The sequence below is a fragment of the Euleptes europaea genome, chromosome 4 (assembly GCF_029931775.1).
Source record: "Euleptes europaea isolate rEulEur1 chromosome 4, rEulEur1.hap1, whole genome shotgun sequence".
Taxonomy (NCBI): domain Eukaryota; kingdom Metazoa; phylum Chordata; class Lepidosauria; order Squamata; family Sphaerodactylidae; genus Euleptes; species Euleptes europaea.
Window position 1 is genome coordinate 49982444 of NC_079315.1, and position 27163 is coordinate 50009606.

A 27163-nucleotide genomic window follows, 5' to 3' on the forward strand; every position below is an offset into this window, starting at 1 on the left:
CAAACAGCTGTATTAAGTTAATGAAGCACTGGATTACTATTTACTTGCTATAATCATGTCCTGGCCTTAAATGCATTGTTCATTGACTGACAGAGCTGTCCTTGGTAGCACTCTCCTTAATTCCAAGAAAACTAGGAAATAAACCTTCAACTGCTATTATCACCAAAAGCAATCTGCCCAACCCAGCTAAACAGCAGTAAGTACTTTCCTAGAAGAAGAAGAAGAAGAAGGAAAAAACCTCCTGAAAATATACAACTCCATATCCTGTGAGTTAATCATTAAATTCATTAATTAAGTAATGCTAGCAAAAGTGAACAGGGTTTTAGTACTATACAGAACCATTCTTTAGGCGCCACTTCTATTTGACTATTGATTTGCAGTCACCATTCAGGAATTTAAGTCATGCTGACATCTCAAAATGCAACATGGAAGGATTTAGATGTATTGGTCCACCAGTTTATATTCGGTGGTGACCACTCCCATTTGAGCACCCGAGAACATGCAAGGTCTTTGCTGAGCTTGAAGCCAGGTTCTCTATATATGGAATGCCTTTTCTAAGAAGAACCCTGCTGGATCAGACCAATGGTCCCCTCAGCATCCTGTTTCACACAGCTGCCAACAAGGTGCTCTGGAGGACCAACAAATGGAGCATAGAGAACAAAGCTCTCTCCTGACATTGCCTCCTAGCACTATGTTTCAGAAGCTTACTGCCCTCTGCTCGCAATGGCTAATAGTATGAACTGATGCTTCTACATGGTGGCTTTGCAGAGTGGCAGAGTAACAGCTTTCGCAACTCTCAGTGATTGTGTTTTCTTTGTGTATGTGATTTTGTAATTTGTTCCCTTTCTCCATTTTGTAAGTTGCTTTGGGTCCCTCCTGGGAGAAAACTGACTTAAAAATGCTTAAATAAACAAGGCAAATCACAGTGGCTACATATACAAACCCCATGCAGATGTGCCAATTCATCCAACTGGTGCCTCTGTTTCAGCATGACTCGGCAGCAACCCCACACAAGCCTGAGGCAACCAAATGGGGAAAGTGACATCAGATATGAACCAGCTCTATAAATGCCAGTGTGGTAGAATGATTAGAGGGCTTGATGTTAAGAGTCTTGGAGCAAGTTGCTGGGCTGGATGGAGACTAAATTGGCAGTTTCCACTGATTTCCCCTTCCTGCTGCAGATCCTCCTCATGACATTCCCCAGAGTCCCCTATGACTCAGTGGCAGCATTACATGGTGATCGGTGAGCTGCAGCGGAAGGAAAAGGAGGCAGGAAAGTTCCATTCTGACACTGGAAATTTTTGTCTGGATCCAACCCACTGTGGACCTGAATCAGAACTGTGATGGTGTTCCCTGCAGTCTCCCCCCCCCCCCCCACACACACAAAACCTCAAAGTGTTTGGTATATAAAATCCTATTTGTTCTCTACCAAAGTAAAGAATCATATTTAAGAATGTATAAGGAGTTGGGTGTTATGATAGGACAACAACTACTTGTGCTTTTTTAGGGAAGACTTCTTCCTGCTTTGTGAATTGAAGCCTTGACTGTCATAAAAAGGATGTGAGTACTTTGTTCCATACATATGTTATCTGTTGCATCTATTAATTAGGAATGCCACAAACCTTGCTACAAACAGGTTTGGCAGGCAACCATGTTTGATGCCTATGGCTGCTTACAGGCCAAGCCTTGGATCTCCCTGCCTCATCACAATCAGCCTTGCTGTGCAGCTCTTTGGCTGGACAGTGGCTGTGATGGTCCAGTTCTACCTCTTTTTCCTTGCAAGCCGCCACTGCATCTGCACAGTGGGTGGCATTGACTCCCCTTGGAGGTAATGGACGGTCTGGACAGGTAGTTGAATGATGTGTAAGTATGTGTGTGTGCATGTGCTGTGCTTCCCGTGGGGCTGTGTGAACGTATGCATGAGTGAAACAAGCCTCATTAACAACATAGAACAAGATGAAACCAAACAAAGAACATTCTTAAGAAATCCAATGTTTATTTGCAACACTGGCCAACTGACTGATCTTATGACTATCTCCATGGGGCTGGCTGCCAAGCAGTGAGCAGCAATGCTGAGCCTGTGCTGGGTGGTGGGTGGGGGGGAGAGTAAGACTTGCTTTGAGTGACAGTATACTTGGGCAAAGTGCTGCTGATTTCATTGCACCGTACCATGCTGTTACAACAGACAAAAAGGTCAGGCTCCTTACTGGCAGCAGAACAGTCCATCAAAAATGGACTCCCTGCTCACAATAGGTGAGTACAACATGAACTGAACTGGTAGGCGTATGAGCATCCCTGTTGGTAACAAACTAATCGATGCACTAGAAAGGTCTAGTTTGTATACATTTGTACATTTGCCCTAAAACTGCAACATACAACTCAGACATGCTTTCCATTTCCCTTAATAAATCATTGTCCCTACATATGTTTTTATCTAGTTTTGTATAGCAGACCAGCATCTCTCACTTTAGCAGCCTTTCTGGTCTGAACAAAGCCCCAGCATGCCCAAGAGACTGGATGGACATCATCTACAGATAGGAAGGGGGAGAGAGTGAGATCCAAAGTTGGGTCATATGTCACTTGAAAAAAACTGAGTTGCATTTTTAGTCCTGGAAGTAAACTTATCAATACAAAAATAATTTTCATTTATTTCAGTGGAAAACATATTCTCTCACTGGGATGAAATTATCTGGGACCACCTGTCACCTAGGGGATTCTCTTTCCCAAATTTCAGTCACATAGCAGAAAGTGCCTTTGTTCTATAATCCATTGACATTGTCACTTGCAGCACAAGTTTATAAGGGAGTTTTCCCTCCTTTCCTGGGATTATCAAGCAACCCCTGCATGTTGGGAGCGGGGAATCGTGGCTTGGTTTGTTGTTGATTTTTTAAAATAAAAATGTGCAAATTAGCAAACCGTAGATGAGAGGTAACTCTCCCCCCACCCCCCGCACTTTATCTCACTACAAATACTTCTTTTAGAAGTTTTCTTCCAGCTCTGCTTTCTTCCTGCATCAGAGCCTGGATAGGGGAAAATGTTTCAAGCATCACAGTAAAATGTATGATGGGGCAGAGTGTAGCCCCTCTGACCTCCATGCTATTGTTGTTGTTTTTTAATTACCCACTTAGCTCTGATAGCTTTATGTTTGAATGGGGATATTTCCTGTCTTTCATCCCTATTGGGATTAAGAGAAGCAACTGAGGAGCAATTCACTTATATATAAAAAAACAGCAGCCATCCAAGAGCCTTAACAGTTTTGTATGAAATTACAGATGTCCAGAGATCTCAGATCCTGAATCAGCTATTCTCTCTCTTATATAGATGATATGATCTATCATCATCCCTGATGTCTCATAACTGGTCCATTGTGTGGGGGGGTTACTGTTGGAAGGGTGAACATTTATGCATGGTTCGCACATGAAGGCAAAGCAGAGCCCTGAAGTGTTAGAATGGACTGCCTTTATCTCAGATTCTTTGGAAATAGAAAACTAGCATAGTAGGGAGAAAGATTCTGTCCTCTTTTTCACCCTGCTGTGCCAGTTATTTATTTTCAGGGATTTTAAAAAAGGAGGGGAATATTCAATGTGATTCTCCATGATCCTCCACCTGCAATTTTATATGTTGTATTCCATTCCTCCACTTCATTTTCTTGCATGTGCAACACCCTCGTCTTCCATTCACCTGAAGGGTTTGAGAGTGGAATAGGAAAAGTTGAAGCAGCAGGAAAAGAGGAATACCCAACATGAGATGGATCGACTCAATAAAAGAAGCCATAACCCTCAGTCTGCAAGACTTGACTAAGGCTGTTAATAGTAGGACATTCTGGAGGACATTAATTCTTAGGATCACCATCAGTCAGAAGTGACTTGATAGCACTTAACACACACACACACACCTCTCTTGTCTTGATGCAAAGCATGGACAACTCTTGGCTGGGACAGAAGAAGTGGTCTTGCGCTAAATTGAAGCCAACTAGTTCCCAAACTGTCTTGCAGCTTTCTCAAAAGTTTCAGGCAGAGATTTGATTAACTTCATTAAAAGTTGTTACCTATGTATCCCACTATTTTTTTCAAGGAGCCCAGAAGAGCTTATGCATGGTTTCCAGGCCAGGCAGCCTCCCATCAAAGTAGCTCCCAGACATGCGTCTGTAACTGGGCTACACCCTATCTTGGATGGCAATTCTGTCTCCACCCCACCCACCCCCAGATCATGAGGCCACCAGGATCCTGAGATGTTGTTACAGAGGACAGGTCATTTATGCTCATCTCCTGTTATCCATAGGAGTGGAAACCGACAAGTAAAGAGAAAGGGGTGTCCCCTCTTCTCAGGTTCCTAGACAGTGGGGACTATAGAATCTCCTTCTTATCATAGAATCATAGAGTTGGAAGGGACCACCAGGGCCATCAAGTCCAAGTAGACATTATTATTAAATTGGGGTGTGTGTGTGCAAACTGGGCCCCATCAGTTCCAGTTCTGATGACTGCTACTCCTTGCTTATCTTGATTTTTGCAGTAGTAGAAAAGGGCAAGAGTCCAGTAGCACCTTAAGGACTAACAAAAATATTTTCTGGTAGGGTATGAGCTTTCGTGAGCCACAACTCACTTCTTCAGATACAGCTAGAATGTGAATCCAGGAGAGTGAATTCAGACAAGCATTAGTATGTAAATGTTAACAGTATGTCAATGTGAATATCAGGCGTGATGGGATTAGGCGTGGTATGCAGAAGAGTCTGTTCTGTCCAGGGGAGAGATGGGTGTGGGGAAATCAGCCATGAATGCAAGGTCATTATTCAGCCAGGTAAATGCATTGACTTTAGTTTGAATATCAACTGTAACTCAGTAGTTTCTCTTTCCAAACTCCCTTTGAAATTCCCTTGTAAGAGAACTGCTTGATTTTTGCAGTTGGACTTGGAAAACAGCTATTTGTAGGGCTGCTTCTTCGTAAGCGTGGGGAGGGGGTTTTATTCCAGAAGGCGCGGGCGAGGCAGAGCCGCGTGGCGTTTCTCTCACTCAGGACAGGCCGCGGCGAAGGAGCGCTGCGCCCCCCATCCCCTCCCCTCCCCCACGCCCGCTTTCTCCACAGGGTTCAAGCCCGACAATTTGGTGAGCGACAGACTCCACTGGGCGGGATGAGGCGGGGGGAGGGGAGCCTGCCGGGGCTGGTCCCCCCCCCCCCGCAGCTCTTCTGAGATCATTTTTATCTCGATTTTTTTCTGGATGCCGATTCTGAGTGGGCTTTTTTCCTCGCGTTTAAGCGGGTTGTCTTAATGCCCAGCTCTTTTTTTTTTAAAGTCTCTAGCCCCTTCCCTCTCAGAGATATAACCACACCCCAAAGGGGGGAAGTCTCCGGGTGGGGGTGGAGAGATGGTGACAAGTGCTGCGAGAGCTGCTCTCGGCACCGCACGGGGACGGCCGCCGGCTCCTGGGAGCAGCCGCGGGGACCGGAGGCGCGTGGCCGAAGCGGCGGCAGGTGCCGGCGGCGACCTCCCGCGCCCTGCCCCGGGCCGCGCGCGCGCCATGGCCTCTGCTCCGCTCGCGCCGCTGGCGCACGTCTTCCGGGGGAGCTTTGTGCACTCCAGCCGCTCCTCGCCGATGGACGTCCTGCAAGGACACCTGTTGGGGGTGGAGGAGAGCGGGAAGGTGAGAGCCGGGCGCGCGGGGAGGCGGCCGCAGCCTCCGGCACGTGGACGGCGGTCGGAGGCGCCTCTCCAAACACGAGCGCGTGGGTGGCGGCAGGACGGCGCCGGGGGCAGAAGTCGGAGGGGGAGCCGTGTGTGTGTGTGTGTGGGGGGGGGGGCTGCAGGAAGCCGTGGGGAGAAGGAGGAGAGGTTATATAACCCGCGGATGGATGAGAGGGGGGGGGGTTCTGGTTGCTCGATGCGTAAAAGCGCTGCGTAAAAACGCTGAGGAAAAGAGCGCGCGGCGAGCGAGGAGGGGGCGAGAAGCGTAACGGGGCCGGGAGGGTTATATAAGACTGGGCTGTGAGGGGGGGGGGGAAGACGACGCTGAGGTGGAGGTGTGACGGAAAAGAGATGAGGGAAGGCGGGGCCTGACTGGAACGCCTGTAGGCCTGGGAGACAGGGAGTCCACCCCTCTTCCAATAGCAAGGAAATCGAGACAGGCTCTGGGAACCAGCATCTCTCTCTCACGCACGCACAATCACACATAGCAGAAGATAATTCACAGTGGGTCGCCGTGTTAGTCTGTCTGCAGTAGTAGAAAAGGGCAAGAGTCCAGTAGCACCTTAAAGACTAACAAGAATCTATTTTCTGGCAGGGTAGGAGCTTTTGTGATCTACAGCTCACTTCTTCAGATACAGCTAGAATGTGAATCCATCTGTCTTTTAAGTCGAAGAGAGTGAATTCAGACAAGCATTAGTATGTAAATGTTCACAGTATGTAAATGTGAATAGCAGGCGTGATGGGATTAGGTGTGGTATGCAGATTGTTAGTCTTTAAGGGGGACAGGGTAAAAGTCGGAACAGCCCGGAACGGGCATTACACAAATCCTACCACAACAAAAAGCAGGCCAAAATGCCTCCGGAATGGCCCAAAATGGCCCGGAACGGGCATGAAACAAATCATACCACAACAAAAAGCAGTGGCATGCTTTGCAGGGGCTCCGGAACAATATTTTAGAAATCAAAACGCGGAGAGCGAGCGAGAGCGAGCGTATTTATTAACCCTTTCCAGGCCAAAAAGCCTCCGGAACGGCACAAAATGGCCCAGAACGGGCATTAAACAAATCATACCACAGCAAAAAACAGTGGCATGCCTTGCAGGAGCTCCAGAACAATATTTTAGAAATCAAAACATGGAAAGAGAGCGCACATTTTTCAACCCTTCCCAGGCCAAAATGCCTCCGGAACGGCACAAAATGGCCCGGAACTGGCATTAAACAAATCATACCACAGCAAAAAACAGTGGCATGCCCTGAAGGGGCTCCAGAACAATATTTTAGAAATCAAAACGGGGAGAGAATGTGCATTTATTAACCCTTTCCAGGCCAAAATGACTCCGTAACAGCCCTGAACGGCTCTGAACAGCCCGGAAGGGGCGTTAAACAAATCATACCACAGCAAAAACAAGTGGCATGCCTTTCAGGGACTCCAGAACAATATTTTAGAAATCAAAACACAGAGAGAGCGTGGCATTAAACAAATCATACCACAGTAAAAAACCATGGCCTGTCTTGCAGGGCCTCCAGAGCAATATTTTGGAAATCAAAACGGGGAGAGAACGTGCATTTATTACCCTTCTGAAGTGTCTGTAAGGCTTACAGTGGCATGCCTTACAGTCCCTTCAGAACTATATTTCGGAAACCAAAAGGACGGTGGATCCTCCATGCGAATGTCCACGAAGGTGTCTGGGAGTTGCCAGTGCAGCGACGCTGGCCCTTGCCCTCGCGACCTCTTTTCTGGCTTTGCAGCCAATGTGGGAGCTGTCCAGCCACTGAATCTCTGCCTCACAAGAGTACAGCCACCAAGAAGCGCCCCTTCAATGGGCTCCCACAACCCTCCCCGGGGTCTGGGATTGCCATGGCAGCCCCCAATCCATCCACGATTTGATTTCTAAAATATTGTTCTGGAGCCCCTGCAAGGCATACCACTGTTTTTTGCTGTAGTATGATTTGTTTCGTGCCCGTTCTGGGCCATTTTGGGCCATTCCGGAGGCATTTTGGCCTGGGAAGGGTTAATAAATGCGCTCTCTCTCGGCGTTTTGATTTCTAAAATATTGTTCTGAAGCCCCTGCAAGGCATGCCACTGTTTTTTGCTGTAATATGATTTGTTTCGTGCCCGTTCCGGGCCATTTTGGGCCGTTCCGGAGGCATTTTGGCCTGGGAAGGGTTAAAAAATGCGCTCTCTCTCGGAGTTTTGATTTCTAAAATATTGTTCTGGAGCTCCTGCAAGGCATGCCACTGTTTTTTGCTGTGGTATGATTTGTTTCATGCCCGTTCCGGGCCATTTTGTGCCATTCCGGAGACATTTTGGCCAGGGAAGGGTTAATAAATGTGTGCTCTCTTGGCGTTTTGATTTCTAAAATATTGTTCTGGAGCTCCTGCAAGGCATGCCACTGTTTTTTGCTGTGGTATGATTTGTTTAATGCCCGTTCCGGGCCATTTTGTGCCGCTCCGGAGGCATTTTGGCCTGGAAAGGGTTAATAAATGCGCTCTCTTTCCATGTTTCGACTTCTAAAATATTGTTCTGGAGCTCCTGCAAGGCATGCCACTGTTTTTTGCTGTGGTATGATTTGTTTAATGCCCATTCTGGGCCATTTTGTGCCGTTCTGGAGGCTTTTTGGCCTGGAAAGGGTTAATAAATGCTCTCTCTCTCTCTCTCTCTCTCTCTCTCTCTCTCTCTCTCTCTCTCTCTCTCTCTCCCCCCCCCCCTTCCTCCGCGTTTTGATTTCTAAAATATTGTTCTGGAGCCCCTGCAAGGCATGCCACTGCTTTTTGATGTGGTATTATTTGTGTAATGCCCGTTCCCGTTCCGGCCCCTTTCCGGCCCGTTCCGGCTTTTACCCTGTCCCTCTTTAAGGTGCTACTGGACTCCTGCTCTTTTCTACATAGCAGAAGGCTAGCTTTTCGGTGTCACAGTACCCTTTTTCAGATTTTGTGTTAAGCAGACAGACAGCAAATCAAATGTTGCTGGACGCTTGCGTGCTGGCCAACACAGCCTGGTACAGTTTTAAAATGGCAATCCGGAGAGACCTTGGCAGGCTGGCTAAAGGAGATTGTGCCCAATGCAAAAGAGCACAGGTTGTGCCCAGGCGTCTCGGGATGGTCCCGGAAGGCAGGATAAGGTTTGTTGCGTTGGCGATTGGAGAGACAAAGTCATATATTTTGCACAAATGGCTACATTAACGAATAGCCTACGTGGAAATGATGTCGAAGAGTTAAAAAAAGACTGGCATAAGGCCTTTGTACGCTGGGCTAACACAGCAAAGAGTGATTTTATGAAGATTGTGAAAGAAAGGGAAACTAAATATATAGTGGATGATATAAAGTTAAGGGGTACTTCTCCGGAAGTCACAATGGGGGTGGGTGGGCACGTAACAGGAGGGAGGGAAGGGGACTTTTACTTTTTATTCTATATTATTTTTTGTTATTTCTGTTAACTTGTTTTAATTTTGCTTAAAATCTTTTTTCTTTCTTTCCCCTTCCTGTAATTTTTTTATTTCAAAAAGTCAATAAAAATTCTATTTTTAAAAAAGGTTTATTGCATTGTGAGTGGTTGTTTTAGGCAGGGAGAAGCCACATGCATGGGGGAGGGAAAAGTGATAGAAATGGTCATTTCTGGACATTGTTTGTCCTAAATGTGGGCCACATGTGTTTGGAATATGAATTGATAATTCATATATATTCAGTAAATCTGTCATTACGTATCTGAGGTTATTTTAATGCAGCCTTTTTTGTGGCTTCTTAAAAGCAGAAATGTTGCTGCTGCCTGAGCCTGCATGCTTACACAGATTAAAAATGTGACTGGATAAATATGCACTGAAATAATGAAACATGGACTTGTTTTACAACTTTTTTACGATCCTGATTTCTTATACACATAAGTACACAAGTTAGGAAATTGACATGAATCCTCATTAAGAGTTACCTCTTCTACAGTAAGTGTTTATGAGAACTCCCTCTCAGAGAGTCTGAAGATACAATAGTGTTTATTAATTGAAAGGCATAAATAAGTGCTAGGGTTTCTGAAGTGGAGTTATATATTTTTGTGAGAATATTTGAGTATATGTTGCAAAGGTTCCGGATGAGCTGTGAACAGTGTTGTGGCTGTGCTCCTCTCCACAGAGCATTTATTTTACTTTTATTTTAGTTTTATTATCTTTGTTTGGCCTATGTTTTAGCATTTAGCCGACTGGCTGGCTGGTGCCTACACTATTAGGGAGTTGGTTTGTTTCTCTGACTCCCTACAAATTCTTTCTTGCCTCTGCGTGCCCACGAGCTCAACTCTGAAGCAAAAAGCTGAGCGATGCCTATGCAGTCGCTGGGGTGGGGAATAAGCGAGGAGTACAATTGAGAATTTAGAACTTGGAGCTTAGAATTCAGAATTTGTTGTATAAACCTATTCCTTACCTCCTACCTCCCTTGATAGAAACTGGTGAGTTAGAGTGGTGAGAAAAGGAGTGTATGTGTGTGTGTGTGTGTGGGGGGGGGTTTCCATTACTGTTCAAACTTGAAATGAGAACGCAGAGCTTTTGGTTTCATTTCCGTTTTAGTTGTTTTCTTTTTTCTATTTGTTTCAATTTCCTGCCAAGTTTTGGAAAGATTTCTTATATAGTTAAGCTATTTTAATAAGGTTTATCTTAGATGAGGACTATTTCATTTTATCACACTCTTTAATCTTAAACAGCCACACCTAACTTTTTCCAATTATTCCTATTCTTATTTCTAACTATTCCTATTTATAGATATTTATAGATACTATTTTAGCTTTCCCCAGCTATTTAGAGGTGATTTTGCTAAAAGCAGACCTTCTTGGGCAAGAGTCTGCAGCTACTGTTCTAATTTTTTTTAGATTAATTGATTTATTTGAGCCTTTACTAAGAAAACTACTTCAAACTTACTTGCTTTACCTAAACAAAATTTATGGTTCAATGAAGAGTGCAGACTTCTCAAACGAGTGATATCCAGGAAACACAGAGAATTCAAAAGAAATAACACTATTTCTGTACTGAAGGAGTTGCTAACTCTTAAAAAGAATTATAAGAATTTGATCAATTGGAGGAAAAAGGAGGCCTTCTATAAATGTTGAAGGAGCTTGATTACAGCCATAAACAACAACAATAATTCAACCTTTTGGCAGATTGAAAATTCTTCAAGCAAAGTCTCTGCCTGTATCTCTTCATGGATCTGGGTAACCTACTTTAAGACTCTTTTCTCCTATTCCTTGGATAGACAAGAACCTATATCTGTAGCACCTCCTATTCTGTTGAATTCTTGGCCGGACGTGTCTCCAGGTGAAATCAAACTGCTCACTGACCGTCTCTGTCCAGGAAAAGCCCCAGGCCCCAATCTAATTCCCTACAATCTTTTTAAAGTGAACAGTCAATGGTGGGCTGTCATTCTTGCTCCTGCTTTTACACAAATTAGCGCATCGGGAGCTATTCCAAAATCATGGAGACATATCAATCTTTAAAAAGGGTCAGTGTTCTTACCCAAGTTGTTATCGTTCAATAAGTCTACTGTCTTGCTTAGGCAAATTGTACTCCTCTTATTTATTAAAGAAGTTGCTTGATTGGATTGAGAGTAATGACATCCTTGGCTGGGTGCAGATTGGCTTTAGAAAAGGTTGGTCTGTAATGGACCATTGTTTAATACTTGCTCACTTAGCTGAGAAATAGTCCTATCCCCCAAATGCTGGTTTTATGGATCTTAAGGGAGCCTTTGATGCCATTCCTAGGGAAAGACTATGGACAAAACTATCTAATTCTAGTATGAACAGGAGACTATTATGGCTTATACAGCAATTTCATACTAACCTTACAGCTCAGGTTCGCTGTGGTGACGAAGGAGAATTAACTGAGTCCTTTGTTTTGGCCAAGGGAGTTAGACAAGGTTGTCTCCTTGCTCCTCTTTTGTTTAACCTATATCTGAACGATATGGCAATGAATTTTTCAGAGTCCTGTCATCCTCCAAAGCTTGCAAGTCATAGTATCCCAATCCTACTTTATGCCAATGACGCAGTTCTTCTGTCCGGCACAAGAATTGGTTTGAAAAGATCCCTACAAACTTCTTCTGAATATTGCTCTAGGGAAGATCGTAAAATAAACCACCATAAATCCAAGATCATGATCTTCTCTAAGATGAGAAAACTGCCTTCTTTCCGTTGGGTACTAGACCACTTTGATGTTGATCAAGTTAAGGAGTTTGTTTATCTCAGTATTCTTTTTTCTTATAATTTAAACTGGAATGTTCATCAAAAAGCGGTATTCAACAAAATTAAACTAGGGGCTGGGACTATTGTTAACTTTTTCCATACCCAAGGTGGAAAATATATCTCAAGTTCTTCTTCATTTACCTGAGTGTGTGGGTAGTCTGACTCACCCAACCTCCACTGTTTCTTCTCGATCTTTGATATTTAAGGGTGACTTTGCCATGCCAAAGCCCCTTTTCAAGAAGTATGCCGGTTGCAGCATGAAAATGCCCCAAGCAGATGAGCATGAGAGCTGTGTCTTATGCCTGGGCGAGGCCCATAATGTATTGGCCTGCAAGATCTGCCAAAAATTCAGTAACAAGGCCAAGGGTGATAGAGAGGCCCATCTCAAAGCTGAACTCTAGAAGAGGGCTCTCTCGGCTTCTCTTTCTCAGAAGCCTCCTCCAGCGAACTTACCTTCGGGTTCCATTCTGGTCCTGGTTCCCTCTGCAGTTCTGGCTTTGTCTGGCTCATGTATGGGTCCTTTGGATCCGTGTCCTTCCCGGCCTACACCTCCTCCTGCGGGAGCGGCACAAGGATCGGTTATTTCTAAGACTCAAAAACGGCATGCAGATATGAAGCACCCCTCTGAGGATTCTTCCAAGAAGCATAAGCAGAAACTTAAACATATGGAACCACTCGTTCTGACACCCATTCCACCCGTCAGTTCCAACAAGCCTCGGAGTCCGACCAGAACCCCCACAATGGGGTCAGCTTCTCCTCTGTCTTTTTTTGAAGGTGAACTGGATTCTTGCCTGGCCCTATTCAGCCCAGGGCCATTTGCGTCTCAGGATTTCCCCCCTTGGCAACAGCCTCCTGAGCCTCTGCTCTCCTACCTAGCATCTGAACAGATCCAGGACTGGGTCGAATTTTGCCAGTCACGCCAGCTTGATCTGGTGGGCAGACGCATTGAGCAACAGGTGCCCCAGCCTACTTTGCACCTACCTTGCGGTTCTGTACAAGTACTCCTGTCCACCTTGGCACATTTCGGTTCCGGAAAGAAAATCTACAAACCGGAGCTTTCGGTCTATAGTTCTGAGAGTTGTTGGGAGTCATTGCCTGATGATAAAGTGGCTGACCTGGGTTCGAGTTCTCAGTGATTGACTCTATTCCCTGTCACTTATTTGGATTTTGGACTTGTGATATATTTTGCCCACTGAGGGCAGCTGAGCTAGTTTGCTATTGTTTATGTTAATGTTATATTGTTATTGGTTATCTATTCTGTGACCTATTTGAATCTGCTACCATTGTAACTATTAGAGATTAGCCAGTGTGCTGTTGTGTTCTGTAGAGGCTCTCACATTACAGCATAGGGTTTTCTTTCTGTTGGGATATAAAATGTAGTCAGTGGATTTATTACCATTGTTTGCCATAAATACTGACCACATATGCTTGGGATGTATAGAGATAATTTATATAAACATAATGCCTTTAATATATACTAATGCTAGAAAAGCCTCTATATTAATAATCTTTGAATGGAACATGCTTAGTGGAGTTTTAAAAGCAAAAATTATGTTCCATATTTTTGGCAGATCTGCTTTTCATTTGATTTGAAATATAAAGCTACAGCTGCCCTGACAATATCCTGCTGTATAATGGATTTGAACTTATCTGTAACTATGAATAATCATATTCTTTCCTGAGACCGCTTTCCAAATTAAGAATAAATTGATATGATTCATCTGCAGATTTTTTTATAGGTGGCTTACAAAACATGTCAATAAGACTGCCTTCAAAAAAAACCTGTACATTTACATCACAGAATACACAATTTCGGTCAGCCTTGTAAATGGCACACCCCTGCTCTGCTCGTCTGTGTTGTTCAAATTCCAGCTAGTACATTTATAATACATTTAATGTTATGTTCTGTTGTCTGTAATAATACATTTAATGTTATGTTCTGTTGTCTGTAATATGCTGAAGAGTGCCATTTTGTGCATCTCAGTTTCTCCAACAATACTTAAGATGTCTACTTCTACTTCCTGAACCTATAAATACAATTTTTGCTGAGCCATTACTCACATAATATTACTTAAAGCTTGCAGACTTTGCTGCTGTGGCTATCTGGCCTTATGTATTCTTAGAACCAGCAAACATTTGTCTAATTAAATGCTCATTTAATCAGTTGTGCAGTTCCATGTTCCATGTTCATTTTTAAGTAAGTACTTAAAAAAGTAAGTACTTAAAAATTTAATGCAATGGATTATTGTGCATACTATACATTTTCCAATATGTGCAGAGAACACAATTTCAGGGACTAATGAATTAGTCTATTTAGCATAGCAATGATACCTGATCCATGCTTTGTAGCTCTTGGTTCTACAGAATATTTAATAGTCCTTTTCTTCCTTATCTCACATCACACATTTTATTTCTGCTACAAGTGTAAAGGGTGTTTTGCAAATTGGCTTTCCTTACTATCATATATTATTCTTTAATAGGCTAGAATGAAAATTAGCAACAGGTTGTCCTCGGGCCAAAACCATTCCTTGGAGATGTGCCACTTGGCCTCCAGTGGCCAACACAAGTGTGTGTGAGCGAAAGAATGGTAGTCACAACCACCATCTCCTCCCATACTATCCAGCCTGTCAGTTAAGATCTGCCTCTTGAGTCTTGCTCTCCATGCTCCCATGTTCAGAGCTGAGGTGGGTGGCAATTAGAGATAAGGCATTTTCTGTTCTGGCACTTTGCCTCTGGAATGCCCTCCCCCTTGAGGCTCACCTGGTACCTTCATTACTTCGTTTTAGGTGTTAAGCCAAAATGTGTCTTTTTACCCAGGCCTTTAATTAGAGGTTTTTCTCTTACCAGCTTAATGGTTTACTTCTGCTTAATGGATAGTTTTTGCACTATTTCTGTCCAATGGCTTGTTTTTTAATGGCTTGTTTTTACATTCTTGCATTGTTTGAATCATTAAGCCGCCTTGAACAGGACGCTGAAAAGGAGCATAGAAAGAACCTAAACAAATAAGATGACTGTGTTAAGGATAACTGTCTTTCACAGGAGTGATAGTGAGAGCCAGTTTAAGCTGTATTGCAGTTCCAGGAGAAAATTCATTTTGCTGTTCTGACCTTGTATATGGTGGGTAGCTTGTATTCCCTCCTCAAAAAAATTCCCATTTGAAACTTCTTTCCCCCCCGCTAAAGACCCAGAGCAGTATACATACTCATTTCCTCCGATTTATCCTCACAAGTTAGACATGTTGGACCATCATTCATGTGCCAAGACTCATTGTGGCTCACATAAGCACAGCAACAACCATAGTGGGAATATCAGAGTGCTGGACATAATGTTAGAGTGCCTCTCTTATCCTCCATACCACCAAGAAATGAATCAGGAGGTAATAAATTCTTCACCTTGAGCCTGTGTCACCAAAGAAGGTCTTCAAGGATGTCTGAGTTTGGATTACTGAAGAGAAAACAGATATAAGAACTCAAAATCTAAGGCACAGTTACTGGGAAGTGCTGTTAACATCAGTGGGACTTCCAGATACTTATGATCAGAAGGGCTGTATTCATAGTTTAAGAGAGAAACTAACTGCAAGTTAGAAACATCTGTTGTCTTTTTTCTTTCTGGTGTTTACCTTTGCTTCCATCCCAACATCTTTTATGTTCTTCAGCGAGTTGTCTCATAATTCAACTGCTGTTAAAATGCTTACAAACAAATATTTACGTCAATTTAGAACATATTTTTCTGCCAGAATATTTACTTGAATTTTATCTAACTTTAAATAGTGGCTTAAATGCATTCTAATTAAGGAGTGATCTATACAACCTTGCCCGTGAACGCACCAGCAACTTACCTCGCTATTTATACGTGTCGAGTACACAAGCATCCAAAATGACTTTTAATTTCTGTTCCCACCGCGCCGCCATTCTCCGCATTATTCGATTAAATTCGCATGATTGCTATTCCCACCACGCCGCAAGGGAAGACCAACATCAAACGAAGCCTGGGCGTGCAAGATTCTCGGCAAAGCAAAGGGACACGTGGTAGTCTCCTACGCATGCCCAGTCTGCGCTGGAAGGAAGGACGGGGATTGGTCCAGGGATAATAAAGGAGAATTCACGGGCCACCTCATAACGGTAGCGGGGAAGACGGTTTTAAAAATGGCGGCAAAAAAGGCAGAAAAAACCAGATAATTGTACGGGAGTTCCACCTCGGGAAAGTGAAACTTGCCACCATAGACTTACCACCCTCTCACGGCAGTCACAGATTACAAGAAGTCGCACAATGACCCAAACATCAAATTACATGACGTGGCCATAAGCACATGCCGCACACGTTACAGTAATCGTGACACAACCTCAGTTCGCGCAAACTATTAAAAAACACCACCTACTGCGTTATCAAACGGTGGCTGTTCGCGGAAAAGATTGCAAAGCGGAAAAGTGGGGGGAACGAGTGTGGGTGGTTAGGAAGGATGGGGAGCTGGGGGGTGGACTGGCAGTTGGAAGTGGGTTGAAGACTGATGCATGTTCGCACTTCAATGCTCCACGTAAGGAAAACGTTTCATTTTATTAATTCGCCGTATAAGCGGATCCTCTTAACATGGAGAAATTGTGCTGTGAAGACATCTCCGAGATCCTTTGCTTGAGATGAAGTGCGAACATGTAAGGAAACTCCGCAGAAATCGGAGCGGCAAACGTGCAGTGCGGACATGATCCTTTATCTGTACAAACGTGAGAACATTTTTGGACATGTTGGGTGCAACATCTTACAATAAATTCAGCCCTGCAGTTTAAATCACCTCTTTATTTTCCATTGGTGAATCCTGATAAGATCTCAAGATGCAAGGAAAAGTATGTCAATTGTGTAATTTTTTATATGGATGAAAACCACATCTGGATGAAAACCAATTTTTTATATGGATGAAAACCAAATTCTGGGTCTTCTTCCAGAATGCTCCACCCCCCACTATTTCCTCCTTTTGTATGGCCCTAGTTAAACTCTCATAGTTTAGCCTTATTATCTCTTACTGTCTTCCTAACAGAAATTTTCTCAGTGGGCTGTCTAACAGAAATATTAGCCCAGGTACCAGACCCTGAAATAAACTTAGATTCCAGCTTTGTCCATAGATCCACTCAGGCCACACTATTACAGGAACTAACAATGTCCTCCATAACATCGGGGGCTGCTTCCTCATCTAAAGTGGTATATGAAATTATCTGTCAACAATGCTGATCTGTGATCTACGTAGGAAAAGCATTAAAAGGCTAATTAAGAAATGTGGGGAAACATTTCAGTATACCAGAATTTTTTTTTTACTGACCTGTAAGTAACCATTGTTCTGCAAAGAAACTTTAAAGAGAAAATGCTGATTTAGAATTCTTCAATAGGTTTAACTATCAACAAAGAGTTAAAAAGAGCTCACAATTTCCTTAGCCACTTCAGGTGTTAAATCACTTGATATAAGTAGGGTAACAGGTTATCACCAACTACAGCTGGTGTGAATTGTCATCCTACTTATATAGTTATGAGTTTTTCATAGAAAAGTCACAACCTGCATTTCAATTTTTCCCCTTTCCATCTTCCTGTATATATTTTGAATCTATTTTATTCATTTGTTAAAGTCGGCTCTAGCCTTCAAAAGCTTATGCTTCAGTAAATGTTCGACTTTAAGGTGTCACAAGACCCCTTTTTTGTGGCAACAGACTAACATGTCTACCCCTCTAGGATTGGATCGATCCTGAGGTCTCTGCCATGTCACTCCAGGTTCTTTCAGTTCCAAAGTCCTCTTTCCTGTGCCCCAGAGGTTTATGTATGCTAGGCATTTTAACAATTCGGCCATTTCATAAAATAGATTAGTAGTCAAAGAGTCGTACAACAAACTAAAATAGCTATAGAAGTCATAAAATCATAAAAACAGTGTTGTGTACTCAGCCATCATAGAACTTCACAAAATGGGGATTTGCCATTTCTTCCTCTTCTTGCAGCCCCCTGAGACCCTTGGAATTTGGTCTTGAGAGTCAGTATAGAGGGTAAAGTGTGGGGAGGAGAGTCTACAGTAGGAGAGAGACTTGTTAGAATTCGCTGCCTGCCTTTCCACAAACAAAACACTGTTCCGTTGGAGGAACTTCTTTCATAAATACTGTATTTTTCGCACTATAGGACGCACTTTTTTCCTCCTCAAAAGTGAGGGGAAATGTCAGTGCGTCTTATGGTGCGAATGCAGCGCCGCCCGCCCCGGGAGCCGGCTGGGACGACGCCAGCTGCAGCTGGAAGGCCCCTCCCAGCCACCCAGCACAGGGCAGAGAAGTTTTAACCTCCCCCCACCCCCCCGCTTCCCGGTCCCGAGGCTCAGCTGCTGGGCGGATCCTCCGAACGGGAAGCGCGCGCGCGGGGGGGGGGTCTTTAAACTGCTCTGTGCTGCCTGCCCAAGCAGCGCAGAGCAGTTTAACCTCCCCTGCTTCCTGGTCCGAGGCTCAGCTGAGCCTCGGGACCGGGAAGCGGGGGTGTGTGTGCGGAGGAGCAGTTTAAAGACCCACCGCCCCTCCTGATCAGGCTTGCCTGACTAATCCCGATCGGGCTTGCAGTCTGGAAAGGGAGACTGGAGCCTTCCCTCAAGCCCCGCTGTGCGCACGCTCTGATCTCTCAGCGCGTGCACACAGTGGGGCTTTGAAGGCTTCAGCCTCCCTTTCCACGCTGCAAGCCTGACTGGTCCCAATCGGGCTTACAGCCTGGAAAGGGAGGCTGGAGTCTTCCTCCTAGCCCTGCTGTGCGCACGCTCCACAGAGCAGGACTAGGAAACTGGAAGTGGAGTGCAGTAATCCCTCCACCCAGCCCTGGCCATAATAACCTCTCAGTTGTTGGTCGGGAAGCGCGGGGTGTGTGTGTGCAGACGTTAAAGTGCTCTGCGCTGCGTGGGCAGGCAACGCAGAGCAGTTTAAACCACCACTGCCCCCCTTCCCGGGAGTCCCGGGAAGGGGGGCGGTGGGGAAAGAGAAGGAAAAAGGAGGAAAAAGAAGATAAATATATTTTCTTAAAGATGCAGCGGGTCTTTAAAAAATATTTTTTTTTCTTCTTTTTCCTCCTTTAAAAACTAGGTGCGTCTTATGGTCAGGTGCGTCTTATAGAGCGAAAAATACGGTACATCTTCAGGTTACTGAAAATACAATTAGTTTACAAGCTCATAAATTGGAATCTGGCAATCCTTGGACTGGTACTCACATTCATGTATAACTCCAGCATCAAATGGGGGCTGAATGTGAATGAGACCCTAACAGTAGGGTTATTGCCAGCAGAAAAGTGTGATTCTGAGTAGACCTGAGTAGATTGCTTGCCAAACATCAGATACAGAATATTCACACCACTATGTCAAACCACAGTTTTTCTGTGGGGTTAGTTCACATGTCCAGACATGAGACATTGAGTAATATAGTGATAAGAAACCAAGCAATGTTTAGCATGCATGTTTGAACTGACCTCTGATTCATTATCCGGAATAGGTTATTGTTCTCATACAAGGGTTGTTTGTTATTGTCTTTAACATAAGAACATAAGAAAGGCTCTACTGGATCAGACCAAGGCCCATGAAGTCCAGCAGTCTGTTCACACAGTAGCCAACTAGGTGCCTCTAGGAAGCTCACAAACAAGACGACTGCAGCATTATTATTCTGCCTGAGTTCCACAGCACCCAATATAATAGGCATGCTCCTCTGATACTAGAGAGAATAGGTATGCAGCATGACTAGTATCCATTCTAACTAATAGCCATGAATACCCCTTTCCTCCATGAATATGTCTACTCCCTTCTTAAAGCCTTCCAAGTTGGCAGCCATCACCACATCCTGGGGCAGGGAGTTCCACAATTTAACTATGTGTTGTGTGCAAAAATACATCCTTTTATCTGTTTTGAATCTCTCACCCTCCAGCTTAAACAGATGACCTCGCATTCTAGTATTATGGGAGAGGGAGAAAAACTTCTCCCTGTCCACTCTCTCCAAACCATGCATAATTTTATAGACCTCTCATGTCTCCCCTTAGCCGCCTTCTTTCCAAGCTAAACAGCCCTAAACATCTTAACTGCTCCCCATAGGACTTTGTTCCCAAAATGGCATTTTCATTATCATGGTATAGCAATTCTGCAACTGCAGAGCTGAAACATTGCAACACACCTTGCTATGAATACTTTCTAGGCATCCCTTCTTCCATGACAACAAGCCTACTTCCAGGACTTACTATCTGGCATGACTTGTCTTTCTTTCACTTATTCTAGTTAGCTTGCTTGTGTTCAGTAAGTGGTGTTAGTCATTCTGCTTCCAGTTTGACTTCTGTATCTCTGTGGCATTTCTTTTATTGCTCATCAGAAAATCTGAGTTATAAAGCATATGCATCTATTAAGTAATTAGGTAGTGTGGATGCATATGCCAAAACACTCCACTTTGAATAATAATTTTAACCCAAAGCTGTTGACTTGTATGAACGCTTAGTGAATAATGTCAGCGTTTCTATTTAGTATGATCAGCAACAAATATTTATATTTGATTCCAACTCAACACCTGAAGAAAGGTTTAACTGTTTAAAAAACAAGATTTGGTGAATAAGATGCACCTCCTAACAATCATGCAGTGCTAAGAGAAAAATCAAATGATTTGGTGGGAAATAAATACAAATGTGAGCTGTTGACCAGTTTTTAAATATGCAGTGGGTCTGAACTTGATGGGTCTGATGACTTGATTTTATTAAATGTAAATATGTTGACGTATTGCAAAATTTCAGTGAAAATATTTGTTTACAGGTCATGAAGAGGAAATCCTGTGTAGCTCACCAAGCATATGAATGTCTTATATGTAGTTAGACCATTGGTCGTTCTAGCTCAGTCTGTTCTGATTGCCAGCAGTTCTCCAGGGTCTTAGAAGGTCTTTCCCAATTCCTTTTTCTCTAATGGAGACAAAGGAATTGCACCTAGGGCTGTCTTCGTGCAAAATGTATGCTGAGCCACTAAGGCACAGCCCCTCTAACAAAAGCTAGCACATATGAGAATGAAATCTTTGGTATTTTCATCATGTTTGGAATATATAGCATTTTTTATTACAGTAACACACCACAGTCAAAATGACTTCGAAAATAAACGTCAAAGCCTATAGCAGGCCTTGACAGCCTATCACTATTGTGGAAGATCGACAACCTGTCTCTACAGCAGTGGCTTTATGTTGCCATCATCGGAAAATGAATCATATTCATAATGTGCAAGCCAGGACAGCTCACATGAGGAATCCAATGAATTCATATGTCCAATTCTGATTCTGCTGCACATGATACATTACCATAAATAGCCAAGCAACATGTCACTGTGAGTTGCTGACTAGCATGTAAACATTCAGAAGCTTATGTGTAACACTTTGGTACTTTATCAAGCATGTATCTGGAAAGGGGGCATATACATTCCTATAACAACAGCAACAATGATGACGATTATGTTATTACATGTGTAACCATTGTGCTGTATCATGGCTACCGTTGAAATAGATACACAATTACTTTAATAGATAATAAATAGTTTGAATACTTGAATGAAGTGGGATCCCTGTAATATGAACACTGTATTGCCGCTGTGGATTCAGTAACTCTCTGCCACGTATCCAGGGAGGAAGGTACACAAAAGGAAATGCCTCTTCTAAGATGGTATCCACTGTGACATATGCAAGCATCATCTAAAGAGAATGCCTTTTTCTTCAGAAATACAGGCTATTTAGTTGACTAACTGATTAAATTTCATGTTATTAATCTACTAAAATTTCTTTATTTGTGTAAGATTTTTTATAAGTTTTCAGATCTGTAAATGTCACATGAATCAATAATTACCTTGCTAGGTCAGATGAAGGTCAGTCTAGCCCAGCATTCTATTTCCAGCTGTGTCTATCAGAAGTTTTAGCTCTTGTCACTAGTAGCCACTGATAGATGTATCCACTGTCCAGTTGTCTAATTTCTTTTGTAAGCCGTCTAAGCTAATGCTTTGTATCCAATCAGCCATTAGCAAAAGATGCTCCAATTTTCCGTGTGCTCCCCAGTAATTTCTTTTGCCCCAGGAAAGATGATTCCTAGTATTGTAGGACCACTTGCACAAAAAGCCATCAAACACTAAAGAGAAGAAGGTGCAAAACCAGCCTCCATCTGCAAGTGTGGTTCCATTGAGAGAAGAGGGAGGAGGAGTTATTTTACCCTTTTCCACACATAACCCCCTTCTCCTGGATTTTTGTCTGTGTTGGTTCAGCAACTCCAGGTACATCTGGGAGGAGGGAATGTAGTTAAATCAATATCTGTTAGTGCCTTCTGCTGATAGTTGGATGGATTCAAGCCAATATAATTTTTAATATTTACATTACACTTTTAGGATGTACAAAACACATTACACCCATTACCTAAATCAATTCTACAACACTCTGGTAGGTAGCAATTAATACCCCCATACTGAAGGTGGGATATTGAGATTGAAGGGTAGAGGATTTACCACAGCCATCAAGTGAGACTGCTAATCTAACCTAATCAATCTAATTAAATGTTTTAAATTAATATGAAGCACACATGCAAATGTGTATGAAATGTATTATTTCTCCCCTCTTCAGATCGCTTTTTTGGAACCATTTGAAGAACAGGAGAAACTGGCAAAGAAGTGGGGGTTCAAAGCATCTGAAATACGGGATCTCAGTAACAAGTAGGTGTTTTTTTTAATTTCCTTTTGTCATCATGTATTTTCATCTGTATGCTTTTAACAACAACAAATTTGTTCCTGAATGTTCAAAGTGCTTTACTAATTCTCCTTGATCCATTACAAAAATCCTATAAAATATATTGATACTATTAATTCCTCATATTCACATTCTACTTTTCCTCCAAGGAGCTTGGGGGATGTACATGGATGGAATGGTCCTATTATTTTCATTTGAGCAACCCTGTGATGTAGGTTATTTAAAAAAAAAAAAACTGCCAGAGAGCTTCATGGCCCAAGTGCCCTATGAGAAGAGACTTAGGGAGTTGGGTTTGTTTAGTTTGGAGAAGAGAAGGTTGAGGGGAGACATGATAGTCATGTTTAAATATTTGAAGGGATGTCATGTTGATGAGGGAACTAGCTTGTTCTCTGTTGCTGCAGAGACTAGGACACGAAGTAATGGATTTAAACTAATAGAAAAGCGATTCTGACAGTGAGGGCTGTTCGATGGTGGAATGCACTGCCTCGGAGGGTGGTGGAGTCCCTGTCTTTGGGGGTCTTTAAGCAGAAGCTGAATGGCCATCTGTCGGGAGTGCTTTGATTGTGGGATCCTGCATGGTGGGGGAAGGGTTGGGGTCACTGGGCATGTGCGGGGGAGGTAGTTGTTAATTTCCTGCATTGTGCAGGGGGTTGGACTAGATGACCCTGGTGGTCCCTTCCAACTATGATTCTAAGTGGTCAAACTCCTATTTTTCATATCCTAGTCACTGCACCACACTGGATCTCTTTTACCGGAGTATGGTTAGAAGGCACCAGATATAGCAGATTTCCTGAAGAAGAAGAGTTGGATTTTATATGCCGATTTTCTCTGCCTTTTTTAAGGAGAATTAAACTCCTTCCCTTCCTCTCCCCACAACAGACACCTTGTGAGGTAGATGAGGCTGTGAGAGGTCTAAGAGAACTGAGACTAGCCCAAGGTCACTCAGCTGGCTTCATGTGTAGGAACAGGGAAACCAACCCCATTCACCAGATTAGAGTCTGCCGCTCATGTGTAGGAGTGGGCAATCAAACCTGGTTCTCCAGATTAGAGTCCACTGCTCCTAATCACTATACAATGCTGGTCTGATCTGGATACGAGCCTCTTGGGAACTCTGTATGTTGCCCTGAATTCTTTGATCCTATGAATAGTAGGATATAAAGGTAATGAGCTATACATTATCCCTGTACTGCTGATAGGGATAGGGATAGAGATAGCAGTTAATCAAAGACCATGTAGTGAATTTATGGCTGAGCTGGTATTTGAACTGGGGGTTCCAGTTTGTGTTCATTAAAAAAAATTACTTACCAAAATACTGTGTGTGTGTTAAATGCCGTCAAGTCGCTTCCAACTCATGGCAACCCTATGAATCAATGTTCTCCAAAATGTCCTATCTTTAACAGCCTTGTTCAGGTTGCAAATTGAGGTCTGTGGCTTCCTTTATAGAGTCAATCCATCTCTTGTTGGATCTTCCTCTTTTCCTGCTGCCTTCAACCTTTCCTAGCATGATTGTCTTTTCCAGTGACTCTTGTCTTCTCATAATGCAACCAAAGTACGATAGCATCAGTTTAGTCAGTTTATATACTGTACAGATATTTTTAAAATCAAATCCATATTTACTAAAATTATATAAACCACACTCTCTAAATACATTTGTTTGCATCTTCCAGTCATATATACTCCATATACTATATTATATATAGTGCAATAATTCCTTTTTTATGGTTTGAACCTATTCCAATATGAGATATGTAACTGCCATTTTTAATAACATTCTCCTGATTAGATTGCTTCCCTTTCCCATGTCTCTGTGTCATGGGGCAGTTCCAAAAAAGGGAGAACAGGGAGAATTGCATCCTGTAAACAATTTACGGAGTCAACCCCCTCATTTATTAAAAGAGAACCAACCCAGATTATCACATGCCCATCAATTCTCCACCTCTTTGATTTTAGTACCAAAGGTTATAGTCCTTGATCTTTATAAACTTCTGGGACAATGGATAGATAGGTCCTCTAAATGAAAGGCAAGAGGATACGTATCTTACTTGCCAGTACTCTCTTATGTTAATCTCAAGTTTGTCGAAAGGATGCATGGCCCAATTTATCATGACCATATTCTATTACATTTTAATACCTCATAGATTCCTTCTTTGATACTGGAAAAACATCAATTTCTGCAGCATTTTGGGATTTTTCCCTTTAGATACTTCAAAAATGGGGAAGTCAAACCTTTGATTTCATTGAATAGGTTACCTGCTAATACGAATGAAGGAGCTGCTAAAGAAAGTACTAATTATTCTAAACCCAAAGAAACACTCCTAGCAGAAACCTCTACTGAGAGCAGAGAGAAGATACTAATTGATTTGTGTCCAACGGTCAACTCTTTTGTAGGTGTGGAGATCTCTAAAAAGATTGAGAAAATCCCAAGAGCTGCCAAGCAGCCCAAAGAGTAATCACCTCCAGAAACAGGGAAGGATCTGGTGTTGAGCAAAGTGGAGGAAGACCTTTTCTCTTTCTTTTCAACACTTCTTTTCAACAGAGCACATAACTTAGTCCAAATGTTCTAGTTTCTCCAACAACAACTGGTTGCTATCCAACAAAAGGCCAGAACTCAAGGTGGTACAACTGAGGATGTATTCTATACTCCTAGACACCCAAACGCCGGTAGTGTTAGGCAAGTCCAAACTCCTCTTTAAGAGTTAGTCCTACAGCTTCATGTTCTCTTGTCCCTTTAGAACCAAAGGTTGTTGTAGTAAACAAATGCAGACCAGCTCCAAAAGAGAATGTTTCACTACCTGATAGTACTCCTGATAAAATTAATCAAGACTGACTCAAACCTCATAATCTGCATATCCTCTCTTGGAATGTGGCTGCCACCATAGCAGAAGGATTTGGTAGTGTTACTGACGTTAATCTGTGGCAATCATTTTCTGGCTGGCTCTGCCTCTTGTGGAAGGACACAGGCAGCCCAATCCTAAAGGGGGATATATAGATGGTAGCCGGGAGTGGTGCAGCCACACTGCCATCACAGAGGCTTCCCGGCCAGAAAAAAGGAAAATAAAAATACCCCAAAATTTTGTGGCTGGCTCTGCCTCTGCCGTTTTGTAGCAGCCATTTTGTTACTGCGCCCACCATGCCATGTCAGAATTTCAAATGTGTCCACAGGCTGGAAAAGGTTTGGGACCCCAGTAATAGACAGAGATGAAGCTTCATCACAGCAGAAGTGTGTATGGGATGTTCATTCTGTTTTTCCCTTGGTCCTATATAACAGAATGAAGTCAAACAATTTCTGCCCTATGTGCACATACACAAACATATATTTTGATTTATTTAAAACATTTCTATCACATTTCTGTTCCTGGCTGGGAAGGGCTCTGTAAGCACAGCAGAGCATTTTCTTGTGTCTCACTCTGCAGAAATCATAAAGGACACAGGCAGCCCAATCCTAAGGGGGCATATATAGATGGTGGCTGGGAGTGGTGCAGCCACACTGCCATCGCAGAGGCTTCCCGGACAGAAAAAAGGAAAATACAAATACCCAAAAATTGGAAAATAAAATTTTTTTTATTGCCTTCAGTGATGCTACGCCAGCAAAAAAGCTGGTGTAGTAATGCCGCAGCATGGGGGGGGGGCGCATTCCCTGGGCAAAAGGGGTTAGGAAGCTGCCTAAAGGCAGCTCCGCCCCAAAGAACACCCTGGGAATGCCTCCCAGGACACCGGCGCATGGAATTGTGCTGTTGGAACACTGCCAGGAGGCTGCAGCAGCATCCAGGGAGGCCAGCATAAATGCTTCCTTGCCTGCATAAGTGCCAGTTTATCATGGAGCAAAGGGGTACTTACACCAGCGTATGGTTATGCTGGCTCCTATGGGCATTCGCCCCTCTTTCAGGATTACATGGAAAGTCTTCTAGAGATAACATCTCCATTTTGTTGTAACTTTTTTCAATCAAGGTGAATTTGCACATTCAGAGCCTTTGCTGTTACCTCTCTGCTGATAATTTAACCAAAACTGTACTTGGTAGTGCAAACTTAATGGGACATAGGACACAGAACCTATTCCTGAGTGATAATTGACCTGAACTTTAAAGTTGCTTAATTATAGGCACAGCTGATCCTGAACGGAAAAAAAGAGTACTTGTTCTGGATAATAGGCATGCTATTATGTAATGAAGCTGAACAGTTGTATCTTAGAAGATTTAGAGGTGTAATACTTCATTGCTTTTTTTGTTAATTGCAACTATATTTTATTAATGCATGTCAACCAATATAATTATCTTTAAGTAAGCTAATCATTATCAAATGCCTATGTGCCTACATTTAATTCACCAATTTCTCCTTGTCCTTCAACGTAGCCCTCTCAATTTTATATCTCCCATATGAGTCCCTGCAATTAAAGCCTTGATTTTTTTTAGCCTTTTATGTTTCTAGCGCTGTATGTCCATACACGAAGAGGTAGCTGTATAAGCAGGAATTCCTGAAAGAAAAAGAGGAAGGGTGATACAGAGAGGGAAGAGATGAGGAGAGAAGAAAACAACTAGGATTGCCGGCCT

At 43.0% G+C, this 27163-nt stretch overlaps 1 protein-coding gene across 1 annotated transcript in view; it reads left to right on the forward strand.

The window, feature by feature from the left end:
* Positions 1-5516: 5516 nt before the first annotated feature.
* GDA (guanine deaminase) overlaps positions 5517-27163 on the forward strand; it is a 69589-nt gene continuing 47942 nt past the window's right edge. Inside the window, exons 1-2 of the mRNA XM_056848542.1 lie at positions 5517-5639; positions 22494-22582. Coding sequence (XP_056704520.1) covers positions 5517-5639; positions 22494-22582 — 212 coding nt within the window. The remainder of the gene's footprint in view (positions 5640-22493; positions 22583-27163) is intronic.